The 13,232-nt window shown below is 37.3% G+C and overlaps 2 protein-coding genes across 2 annotated transcripts; both read right to left on the reverse strand.

Moving 5' to 3' along the window:
• Positions 1 to 1,119: 1,119 nt before the first annotated feature.
• On the reverse strand, positions 1,120 to 9,198 carry rab25b (RAB25, member RAS oncogene family b). Its single transcript, XM_026317276.2, has 5 exons — positions 8,516 to 9,198; positions 4,080 to 4,275; positions 2,611 to 2,804; positions 2,407 to 2,487; positions 1,120 to 1,909 (listed from the first exon to the last, which is right to left on the reverse strand). Exons 1-5 carry the CDS (start codon positions 8,565 to 8,567, stop codon positions 1,791 to 1,793), a joined length of 642 nt encoding a protein of 213 aa, XP_026173061.1. The 5' UTR covers positions 8,568 to 9,198; the 3' UTR covers positions 1,120 to 1,790.
• A 772-nt stretch (positions 9,199 to 9,970) lies between these two features.
• lamtor2 (late endosomal/lysosomal adaptor, MAPK and MTOR activator 2) lies at positions 9,971 to 12,815 on the reverse strand. The gene is made up of 4 exons (XM_026317277.2): positions 12,606 to 12,815; positions 11,730 to 11,892; positions 11,557 to 11,646; positions 9,971 to 10,544 (listed from the first exon to the last, which is right to left on the reverse strand). Exons 1-4 carry the CDS (start codon positions 12,671 to 12,673, stop codon positions 10,488 to 10,490), a joined length of 378 nt encoding a protein of 125 aa, XP_026173062.1. The 5' UTR covers positions 12,674 to 12,815; the 3' UTR covers positions 9,971 to 10,487.
• Between the last annotated feature and the right edge of the window lie 417 nt (positions 12,816 to 13,232).

Genomic DNA, 13,232 nt, shown 5'->3' on the forward strand with positions numbered 1-13,232 from the left:
TTCAAAATTAAACTTAGCTTAAGTAAAAGAATATATATATTAGCAGCCAAATATAGCCCATTTGAAGAACCAAAAGTAAAGGTACTCAGTGGCACATCTCAAATGAATGTATTTTACATTAACAAATCATATGTATTGATGCATTATTGTGTTTGGTGAAGCTAATTTTAACTCACATATATGCTTGTAATTTGGGTCGCTTTACATGCTGTTGGGTAACTTGTAAATTTCCTGCTGAGGATCAAGAATGTTTTTGGCATGTGACCCTAAACAATCAAGAAGTTACTGCTTGTCCTTTTGAGACAAACCATTTAAAGTACAACATGGGCTTTTCATGCCATTATTTTAGGAGGGGATTTTATATGTTCTACCCGTGTCTGTGTGGGTTTTCTCCAAGTACTCCAACTTCCTCCCACAGTTCAAGACATGCAGGCTGGGGATAGGCTGGGTGGTGACTCTAAATTATCCATAGGTGTGAATGTGTCTTTATCTGTCAGCCTTACGATAGACTGGCTGTCTGTCCAGGGTGTAGCCCACCTCTCAACCAGTGTCAGCTGGGATCAGCTCCAGCCCTGCGGACTTGGATTTTCAAGGATAAACAGTATAGAAAATAGATGGATATGGAACAAACATAATACAAATTATCCAATGCAGATATTTGACAAGTGAGTTGGTTGTGGACATTTCTGAGTTAGTGTCAGGGGGTCCATATGGAAGCTGAAAGCAGTTGGCTACTGTGAATACACCAAAGTTTGGTTTTTGCTTTGAGATTTTGCAGGTATGGATTTGATACTTCCCAAACATCAATATCAGATTAAAAATTCACAGCAGAAAGTTATCTTTCTAGTCAACAACATGTCAGTCCAAAATATTTAACTATAGGTACAGCTTCAAAACAGATGAACAAAAGTTTTACCAAAACCTTTAAGAAAAATCAGAATTTCTTTATACCTTTAGCCTACTTACAAAATGTTATCCATATTATTTGAAAAATAATCAGATTACAGTTGTATATTTGCCTCTTTTGGTTAAATCTGGCACTATATATTGATTAACCTGAATTTATTGTACCTGCTCAAATATATCAATAAATGAAATGAAACCAACAGTCTTGACATGTGGGGTGTACATGCATGATTTAAACAAATGTACCATATTTATTATCCAGATAATTAAATTCTGTGCATTACAATAGATTATAGAGTAATATATTACAGAGGTGATCGACCTTACCAATTTGGTATTTCAAATAACAGTTTAATAAATCCTTTATTTATAAACAAATCATCTCAGCATAGATCATCAGATGCAGCATATGTATATAATCCTACACTCCACGAGAATAGTATTAACCACCAGATTTTAATAAAACAGTCTTGTTATTTACTTTTTAAAGGCAACAGATGCAATGATGAATCTAAAGTCTTTCCAAACTGTCAGCATGATTATAAATATATCATTTTACATAATTCAGTAACATAATTCAGTGTTTTAACTTTGACCTATTTTCATAGTCAGCGGGAACTGGTAAAAGACTGATGATGGTTTCCAGCTACATTCATTCACATTTAGGAATCATGTTTCTGAATTCATCATACCATCATGCATCTCATTCAACCTGTAACTCTGTCATTTCAAAGTGGAATCACTTTAAAAACCAGAACCGTTAGCATTGGCACCCATAGTTTGATGTATCGCCCACAATTCAGCTCAAACTCAGGGCTGGGGTTGAGGGAGGAGCTCATGTGCCACCTACCCAGAGGCCCCTGGGCTCCTGACAGACCCTGTAATCAGATGTTCCTGCAACAGGGCTTATTCTCCTCTGTGTTTTCTTCTCTGGAGCTGTTTGTGGATACAGCACTGATAGAGCCCCGGACCACTTCCTTACTACTCGCTTTCTTGTGTATCTCTGAAGAAGGAAATTGACATACATTATACTTTCACATTATGGTTTTCATAGAAAGAAAATGCATTGTTCCAAATCTTTGGTGGAATAAAGTAGCACAATAGCTTTAGTGCCAAAATAATTCTATACACAGCAACAATTACAAAAGCTATGGTTGTTTCCAACCAAACACCAGCCAGAGGTGTAGACTATTTTCAGCTCAAAGCCAATCAAATGGCTGCCTCTGGGCTTTGGAGATTTTTCAGGGTTTTTCCAGACCTCCAAGATCTGAGGAATGGAAGGTCTGGCTATGTGAAATTCAATTCAGGGTCAAAGGGGATCAAGCCTGTCTCCTTCGTACTGTGAACCAGGCAGCCATGCCACTAACATGTTTATCTAAGTAAGACAAGATTTTTTATTGTTGTAAAAATAATTAAAAAAAAAAAAAATCTCCATAGATTTGGATTTTAAGAACAGATTTGCAAAAAGTAGAAAAATATTCAGTACTTCAAAGAAATTACCTGCTAGGACATTGTTGAATGCTGCTTCCACATTAGTTGATGCTAAGGCCGATGTCTCCAGAAACAAAAGCCCTTTCTTTTCTGGATAATATAAATAAACTATGATAGTTATTTATATATCCATAAAGAGTCAATGACCAATGACTAAAAAATCCTATGTACTGATTTTCAGCACAGCAGTAACATTTATTGTTGACTTTGTACCTGCAAAGTCTTTGGCGTCCTCAGTGGGCACCGATCTCTCTGACTCCAGATCGGTCTTGTTGCCCACCAGCATGACCACAATGTGGGGGTCAGCGTGTTCATACAGCTCCTTTAACCAGCGCTCCACGCTCTCATAGGTGAGGTGCTTGGTGATGTCATAGACCAGCAGGGCTCCAACAGCACCCCTGTAATACCTGTTTGGAGGAGACTAGTCATTACACTTGAGGGCAGCAAAAATAAGCTATAAATGCAACACTGATATATTAGTTCATATTTCAAACATATTAGCAAACAGCATACCTGCTTATTTTCAAAATTAGCAACATTAGCACTGGTTATCTGATAAATTTAGTTACAACATATACTCTCCTTTGTAGATAAACCAAAATATAATATAGATAATGCCAAAATAATGTGCTAAAAGATGCATAAAGCATTACAGAGATGAGAGAAGCACACTTAGGTAATAATACATTTTATGTTCAACAGTGATCCCTTTCACAGAAACTCACAGTCATTTAAGTTTTTGCTATTATTCAAAAATCTATTAAAATGCTCCTAACACTGCCCTAGCTTCATTAAGTATAAGCCATTTCTCCTGCTGTCAATAGAAAAAAACTTTGACTGATGATTCCTCTGTCATGTCATGAACCAATCAATACTTTAGTCACAGTTACATTTCTACTCCCATCTTCCTGCAGCATAATTAATTCCACTTTAATTGGTTTTAGCTGCTTGTTATAGCACAAATGGGAAATTCCATGGGAGTGAGAATTTGCATACCAGAAAAAGTCTGCAAGTAATTACTCAAAAAGCCAAGCAGTCAGAAAAAAAACTAATCCTATGGTGTCGCCTATCCTCAGATTTTTCCATGCCTTAAAAATAAAACTGACATGCTTTTATTGTTTTAAAGCCAGTTTCCACACTGTTAATCCTTCTAGTTTAATTAAAAAGAATGAATCAGGGCCCCCTCAGATAGAACAGAGACGCGCTGAGGGCTGAGTGTTCAAATGAAAGTCTCCGCTCCAACCAAATGGATTTTGGAGCCCAAGTGTGCCAGTTGGAAAGGGACGAGGAGACGAGAGCGTGCTGCTGGTTTTTCAGGTAATGTGGGAGGGAACTGAGGATCAGTGTCTGTCCCTACATGTGTTTTGGCTGATAACTGCACCACCTTCAGATGCTGACATACAGGTTGCTCAACAACTGTTCAGCAAGAAAACAAACATGATTTAAAAAATCAGCATCAATAATCATTTAAAAAAAAGACCAAGATGATGATAATTTTGGACTACCAAAAGGAGATCAGTAACTGAAATGCAAACAATGGTTTAACAAAATGTGAGCACACCAAAAATTGAATTTTTAAAGTCCAGTGAAAAAAAAACACTGCAAATTAAGGATACCTAACCCAGACAAGGATGTGATAAAAATAAAAATCGTTCTATACTGTGTGTATGTGTGGCACTCACGCAGAAGTGATGGCCCGGTATCGCTCAAGCCCAGCTGTGTCCCAGATCTGGGCCTTAATAGTGAAGCCACTGAGCTGCACTGTCCGTGTGCTGAACTCCACACCGATGGTTGTGCGACTGTCATGGCTGAACTCATTTTTGGTGAATCGGGACAACAGGTTGCTCTTTCCTACACCAGATTCACCGATTAGAACCACTGCAGAGGACACATACCGCAGAAGCATTTTAATTAGTTTTAATTCATTTTTTTGGGCTTGGCTGTGGCAAAACTACACCCAGTATGTCGTGGATAAGGGAGACAAAACAAATATTCACAGAGCCTAGGGTGAGCTAATCCAGTGACATCCACTTCATCCTTACAGCCTATCTTAATTAAAGCTTTTAGTCTAGGTGTGTCTTTCTGGGTTGCCCCATAAATCCAGTCTTTGCTTTCTGAATCTGGAACTTGTTACACCATTAGGGATATAAAGGACTATTTGACAAACAGAACCACACCCTGATAGTAACGAGTTAATTATTTTAACTCAGGGATGCGATGAAAAAAGTAGTATGGTGCAGGTCTGTAACAGAATCCACCAGATTATTGATTAGTCAAGAGATAAGAGAATATTCATCCAGACCTGTAACCTGTTAATTGTACTCAGTCAGGCTCTTGTGTGGCTATTGGCTAACCCAGCAGACACTGATCATTTTGTTGATTTTTTATTTAGACACCAGGAAGTGATGGTGAGAAAATACAAGATGTGCAGCACAGGAAATATTGAAACTTCTGTCAGCTGGAGCAGACTGGTGTTTCAGAAGGGGAAAGACTTTGCATTTTACATTAAGAGGTTATCTATATTTTCTTTAAATCTCCCAAACAGAGCTTGGAGCACTGTTTTCATTTGGCAGCCGTGCTGCAGTTGTGCCTCACGCAGAGTACGACTTATTATTCATATTAAATGTACGCTACTGGTATTTGTATTTTAGTCAATTACATGGAAAACTGAAAACATTTGTGGTGAAAACCACAGAAGTGAGGCTTTGTTTCAGGAAATAAGAGCAGAAGGTGAGTCCAAATCAGGTGAAACAAGTTAAACTGCTTCTTCTTTTATCTTGGTCAGAAGAAACTACCTACTGGGTAAACAGCACAAGAAACACCACAGATACCCCCTCTGTGCATTTCAGTGACTAATGTTTGGGTTTCAGTAGCTGAGTCAGAGAGAAAAAAGGCCTGGCTTAATTGGCACAGATAGAAATGACCACAGTGTGAAAACGCAGTAGCAATGGGATCTCTGCACATTTGGTAAAGACACAGTTACAGCTTCTTGCTGAGGCGTGGGAGCTCAACAATCCTGAGATAATTGTCAGAGTTCTTATGACATATCCACAGTCAACGTGCAGTAGATTTGGGGTGTGATGAGAGCAAAAAGAACTTAAATCAGCTTCCAACAAAAAATGGTAATAAAAACATATAATTGAGTTTGTTAAATTTGTATAAAAGCTAAAACATTAAAAGCAATAAACACTGTGGTTTTATGGGGAGTTACGAGCTCTTAGAGGTGCTGGTAGATGGATTTCTTAATAACGCCACAGAGCCATGCCTGCTTTTCCAGCCTTTAATCTGTGCTAAAATCGTACAATTTCATTTGTACCACTGGTGACTGAAGAAAACCATTTCACCACATGCTCTGTTTTAGTTGCCGTCCAGGAACATTTAATCAGATCACATTATCTTCATCAGCAGATGGAATTTACAAAGTCACTGAACTGTAGACATTCACATTTCCTGCTCCTTCTGCAGATGAAGCTCATGTGATATGACTTGAAGTGTCAGAACAGTTACTAACAGAACGTTGTAGTGAAACTGTACACTAAACTGGTTTCTTTTTCCAGTGATGAGTGAACTTTGCACCTCAACCTTTCACCCAACACTGATGACAAGATCTTAAAATGCTCAGAAAAATGGAAATTTTAAGATCAACACTCAGCAAACACCATCTGCTGATGAATATTGGTCATCAGCTACATCAGCTGGACCTTGTGGTGAGACTTTTCTCAACCACTGTTTCCAAGGCCAAGCATAAATGAGTTTACCAATCACTTGTTCACAAATAATTTGTCCCCAGTTGAGACTTATAGTGTGTTTAACCTGCAGGCCAAGGACATGCCAAAGAATGCTTTACAAGTTGTTCTACTTTGGTATGTTTTAGGTAATTGTTCACTCTAGAGTCAAATCTCTGTGCTGCGTTTTTCCACTGGGTGAGGTGAGAAGGCCTGTTCCTCCTCTTCTCCTTTACTACTGAGTAACTTCTTATGCAAACAAGATCACTGGTTTCTATGACAATACAAAACAACAGGCCTCCATGTTCTCTAGCTTCTTGGTTTGTTAACTCTGAGGGAGCAGGGACAAACTTTATGCATTGCAGTCACGATTAAATTTGCTTCTTGTTTTTATGACCTTCAGAACTGGAAATGTAAGTGCTCTGCTGTACACCATACTCTGATCTTTACAGCCCTGAAACCCTGGTAGAACCTTAAAATAAGTATATTATATATGTATTTCATGTTTATTGGGCAATACTGAAACTAAGTGTATAAAGGGCATATTAGAGTTATCTACAGTTGTTTTACAATACTGTCAGAGCTTGGGTGGACAATTCTAAATAAACACAATTTATTTTAACCAAAAACGCACAAATTGTTTTCTACTAGTCCATATGGAATATAATCAATATTACTGAAACCTATGTTGGAGAGTAATTGAGTGCTAGTAAGTATTTAATTAGTACTGTTGCTAAGTACAATCAGAGATATTATATTTATTTGAAATTAACTCCACCTTTAACAGAAGTAATGTACACATTAATGCATCAATAATTACAATCTATATAATTTTATTAATTGAAATTAAATTGAATTGATGCTAATACTTTTGAATTCCTGCTTAGGTCATATTTTGAATGCAGGATTTTTACTTGAACTGAGTATTTTTATACTTAGTTATTGATATTTTCTGCTTCTTCCACCAGTGATTTAAACATGTACAGAGTAAAACTGGAAGATAGAATTATTTAAACCCCCAGACTAATGACAAAAACAAAGTTGGACATGTGGGTTAGAGCTAATTTAATTGATCAGATCACTCAAACATTTTGACTTTACTACTCACAAGAAGCATCTGCTGATGGGAACCATACTCCACTGAAAACTTATGATCAACACCTACTGATATGCAAAAAGTTGGAAAATGGTACAAAGTAATCTCATGAGTTTAGGTATTTGTCAGTCTGCAGTAAGACAAGTTGTTTATAAATGGAAACCGTTTAACAGTACAAACAGTACTCCTGTAGTGCTCTTCCACAGAGTGTACAGACCAGAGTATGCATGTTTACATTCCAGATTTTGGTTTTACTGATTAGTTTCTCTGAGCTAACCGTGAATCACTGAGTGGAATAAAATCACACGTGTTTAGTGAAGAGAGAGATAAACAGAGGTCCCTAGCTGAAATTAAACCATGGTATTGTAAGATGTTGTGCACCTTAATCATAAGTTCCCCCAAAACCTTTTAAGACAAAGTGTGATTTAAAACTGTATGAATGCAACTAACGTAACCATACAGATATTATATTTTTCATTGCAACTCCATTATAAGGTGTTGCTATTTGATGTTTTGGGAACAGTTTTATTTATCTACCAACCTTCTATCCACCAAAATGTCAAACCAATATACCTGAACCAAGTTACCCTTCTGAATGACTTTTCTTTTACTCTTAAAGCTGTTAAGAGCCATCTGGTACCTTAAGCATCTGGCCATAAGAATTGATGACTATGTTATGTACTGTAGGTTGAGTGCAGAATTAATTGATTAAGTAGCACTAAGTGTTGCTTTTCAAGGAATAAAGTATATATCAAATCCAGTACACTTACAGACTGGATGTGTTATATTTGACAAAAATGACTGATGTACTTTTGGCACTCATATTCTGTTTTTAACCGGACATCGTGTCACATTGCTGTTCTGCATGAAATTCTACAGCTAAAAAGGAAATAAAGGACACATCCTGCTTTCAACAAGTACCTGATTTACTGTATACATGTCCATTCCCATTGTCAACATGCTGAAGTGCTATGTAACTTCCTCTACTTTGTAGTATCCAACTGTTTCACCTGCAGCATAAGTTTACCTAAACAGGTTTACCTAATTCAACAGCTGACTGACACCTAGAGACAGGTCATTAGTTACCCATCTGATTTATATTATACTCATCAATTACAACAAATGTATTGCATTCTATTGACACACAGCATCTTGCTGCTGCTAGACAGTACCACATTAATAATAAACAAGGAAGTATGATTTCAAGTACAAAGCAACATTGTAAAATGACACCCTTTAAACCTTCTTGCTTTACAGCTGCAGGTCAAATTAAGTAAACAGGAGCAAATGTACTCACCCTTAAAGACAAAGTTGTAGGCCTCATCTGACCCCATGTTCTCTCCATTCATCGTTACTGCTCTACAGTTTACTGCTGCACTCAAACACTGACCGTGGGATGTAAAACGACACTGGCTCACACTAAATCCAGCCTGCCTCTCAGATCCTCAGGCTTCAGGAGAGAAAATGGCTGCAAAAACGTTTTGTCATATGAATGTCAGTCACCAGCTTTTTGCCCTTCACTACCCTTCCCAATCTGAGTTAACAGAAAGCTGGCTTGTTTGAACAGGACATGCAGAGTGTATCCAGGTTGTTCTGCTGCAGCAGGCGGGGTTTGTGTCAGGGAGTGGTGGAGCAGTGACGGAGGTGTGTCTTAGTAAAGGAGCAAGTGCAGGGCAGGTTGAACAGGTGGGGCAACTAGCAGGTATTGAGAGGGACTTCTCAGGTGCCTCCTGGTGGACAAATCAAATTACAGCATAGGAAGCAACACATTTCATTGTCGCTGCATCACTAAAAGAGAATACACCCTGAAAAAGAGTTTTCAGGATTTATATAGTATTGAACAGGTGTGGTTTGATTCATGATTTTTATTAATTCTAACAACAAACAGAATAACAGAACGTGACTCTGGGTAAGATAAAACCAGCCGTGGTGTATTTAAGGAAACATGTATACTCTTTGTATACTGTATACTTTTTGTCTCACTCTGCCAGTATAGACCACCCCTCTTATCCTTCTGTCATATTACTTTCTAAAGGACAGTTTTTATTCAATCCTCATATTTTTTTCTGATAGATATTAGTTTCAGACCAGATACTGATTTAATCAGATATATTTGCTGAAGAAGTCAAGACACCTGAAAGCAGAGAGACTTACATTTTAAATTAGGTCTTTCTTAAAATTCCTTTCATGGCTATGTGCCTTACCTTGTCAAAAGAGGTGTTCTCTTTCTCATTTTACCTTTGAATTTAGGACTCCTTGCGGCAGTAAGTAATCATAATGTCTTACATGATTGCCCATCCTTGTCTCAAGAGACAGAAATAACAGGGTGGAATATGTACAGTACATCTCCTGATTATCTGCAGGAAAATATCAGAAGGATTTGAAACAGATGTGTGCAAATCTTCAAGTAACAGATATGCTGTGATCAACTGAGAACCGAATATGTGTTAATGGTGTAAAACGATTACTTTAACAGTATTATCACTTGTATTCAAAAACTAAAATAGGCACTATGTGGAGTAAATAAGCTTCACAACAGATAGTGACATAACACGCATCTTAACTGCTTCGTTTTCTTTTAAAACACTGTCCAAGCCTTCCTTATGATGTTTGAACTTTGACAATGAAAACATTTTGTCAGATAATACTGACCCTACAGAGGCTTTCAAGGTCTAAACATGCTATTTCGGCACTGAACTAATCACCACTCACATAACTCAGGGGCCTCTCTATGCAGCATAAACACAAAATATTATGTGAACGTTTATCCAAAATGTGTTTATTTAACAGGTTTGAAACAAAGCATAGCAAATTATCTATACTGCATTTGACCCAACAGGAATTCTCAAGAAAGCTTCCATACATGTTTTGACATTGTAAGCATTTTAGTTTTGTGACAAAGTTCAAAATATTTAATATTCCGTGCAACCATAATCAGCATGGCTTAACTAAAACTGCAGATGCATGAATTTACTGTAGGACCAGCTGATCATAAAATAATTTCAGCAGTTTACAGTTTTATGCGGACATTCAGAGCAGACCATGAGATGAACAGATTCACAAGTGAGGGCACTCATACAAGTTGTTAGTTTCAATACTAGCATTACTACTGATTATAAATACACAGAACCCAAACCCCCATCACCACATAAGCATTCACTCATTGACTTATAGATATATATGCACATTGTGAAAAAACAGAATGTTTCAGTAGTCCATAAATGACCTGGATTATATGATGTTTTCTTCCCCAGGCAGAGCTTCAGCCACTATGATGCAGCCACTTGGGTTAATGGTTCCTCCAAATACTGCACCAGTGCTTCTGCCTATAAAAACAACACATTTAAAACACAACGTTAAAAAACGACTATGTTCAGAGGGAGGACCAATGCCTGGAATAACCCATTACCCAGGTTTTCTTCAAAACTGATCTCTAATTACTGCTATAGAAGACGTTTATTACAGTCAGCACAACATGATTGCTTTTAAATGATTTCAAGCTGTACATTAGATCACAAAGAACAATAAAAGGTGCCATCATTCATTACTGAGTCAATTCAAAGTAGCAGTAGTAGTAAAGTAGTATTCAAAGTATTCAGGGACTATTTTTGATAATAAGTATTTTTGAGCAAAAACACCACATATATGAGCTTCTGAAATTATAATTTTTTCTGCTCTTCCTGGTTTTATATCATAGCTAATAAATTATCTTTGGATTTTGGACTGGTGGTAGGACAAACTAGGGACATTTGAGGACATTTCTTGGGCTCTAGGAAACTGTGATGGGAGTTGTTCACAGTTATACATGAAGGTGCTCAACTACACACATCTTGACAACTTGACTAAAATTCACCACATCAATAAAAAACAAGTTTGCTATTTTTCAATCTATTTTATTTTTGACTAAAATACAAATTCTGATGTCTGAAAAAAGGAATGAAGCACATTAGCTGGATAACTACTCATTGGATGACCCATTTATGCAATCATGTTAATAAAACAAAGTGAAAGGGACAATGAGCCACAATAAGTACTTTTACTTTGGCTATTTTAGTAATACTTACCTATTTTCACTCAAGCACAATTTTTATTTATTTACATTATGGCAATGCTATTTTTCCTAAATAAAATATTTGACAATTTCTTACAACACTACTAATCTGCCATCATAAACTAGGCCTGATTAGTCAGTCTTGTAACCATGAATATATAAATTTGCTTAAGAAATAAACCCCCTTCTGGGCAATTTTATGAAATTTCCTACCAGTGAATGCAGGACACTGGTTGCACAGGGAACCAATGAGAGACATCAGCTTCTAAATGAGTTAAAATTCTCACCTTTGCTTTAAGCATTCCAAAGCCCACCGTCTCTTTGGCGTACATGCACAGCAGTAGGTTGGCTACACGAGTAATAGCCACTCTTCCCTCCTGAGACAGAAAACAAGAGGCTGACAAAGTGCTCAGTCATCATACACATGAGAGAGTGGTTTTAGAAGAACTGCACATCTTACCATACAATCCATGAGGATGAATTTGAGTTTGTCTTCATTGAAAGCTTGGTGGCCATTCTTGTCATAAGCTGCCCAGATGTTGCTAGCAATGGCAGCTGTCACTCGTGCGTCAGTGTCCCCATAACCAGAGTACGCCAGAAGTGAACCTTCATTATTTAGTAACCTGGGACAATGAAAAGTTGGATGTTTCAGTTTCCCTCCTGGATCAACATACAATGCTATTTTACTACAGTGCATGGATTTTACTTAAGCTGTCTCTCTCAAGCTACCCAACATTAACAACTAGAGCAGGAATACATCCGTAAAAGGGCAGGGACCAAATGTGCACAAGCAAGCATATTTATATTGAAGCACAAAAATAATTGTTAGCTATACCTTAATACTTTAAATCATAAATAACCCACCACATTTCAGAACTATAAATTAAAAATAAAATTGTCATGAAACAATATCCAGTAATTATTAAATTATTGGATTTGAAGCTTTTCTTTGTGATATATGAAATTAAACTGAATATCATTAAAACCATATTTGAAGACGTCAAATTGGGATCAGGTAAATAATAATGAGCGTTTTCTGTCTTATCTTTTATTTATATCCGACAGTAAGTTTAAGTTTACCCTAGTGAGTTAGTTACAGACTTAACTCTCAGGGAATTTAAGATGAAATACTGGCAAACAAACTATCATGTTAGTAAAATACCACTCTGCCTGCTAAAAACATAAAACATGCATTGGATACTAATAGTAGCCTAACGTTATTGGTACTAGGGTACAGTTATAGTTATAGTTGTGGTCTGTCTTTGTGTCTCCGCAGTTAAACCACATTAATACTAATGCATATTAGCAACATGCTAACGTTAGCATCCGTACTCACAGCGTGCTCTGGACCCCGTTTGTGTTCGCCTGGCTGAGAACCTGCGTTAACGCCTTCGGTCGTAACATGGCTGTCTACTCACTGACCTGCGACAGTGCAAAACAGACAAAAAACTAACTTTCCCCAGGCCTAATCAACTCGCTTTAAACTGTCACACAAGCAGCCATCAACACGCAAAGTAAAGTCAGCTGACTGTGACGTCTTCTTCCCTTTCCGGTGTCGGGCCAAACGTGAGCGCGGTCCGCGGGAGCGCGCAGCCTGTTACTGATTCATCAAACTGACTTTACCTTTGCAACTAATAATCTGCAGTTTATTTCTTTATGGCGTCATTCATAAGATTTTTAAAATGTATAAACTATTCAACCAGAATACAATAAAGACTGTACGGCAAAACAAGTCTGAAAAGGAGGAATGACAATAATTTGTCATTTGTCTTGTCAGAAAATTACTTAAACTACGCACTGACATTTTAATGCTTGTAGCATTGCTACATTTACCAAATTTAATTTCTGTCTGTATGTATGAATTGAACTGTACATTTTGTACAAACAGTCAGTAGCCAATGTGTCATCCACCCATCCACCCATCCACCCATCCATCCATCATCTATACCTGCTTATTCCTATT

This window comes from Mastacembelus armatus, chromosome 16 (genome assembly GCF_900324485.2).
Source record: "Mastacembelus armatus chromosome 16, fMasArm1.2, whole genome shotgun sequence".
Taxonomy (NCBI): domain Eukaryota; kingdom Metazoa; phylum Chordata; class Actinopteri; order Synbranchiformes; family Mastacembelidae; genus Mastacembelus; species Mastacembelus armatus.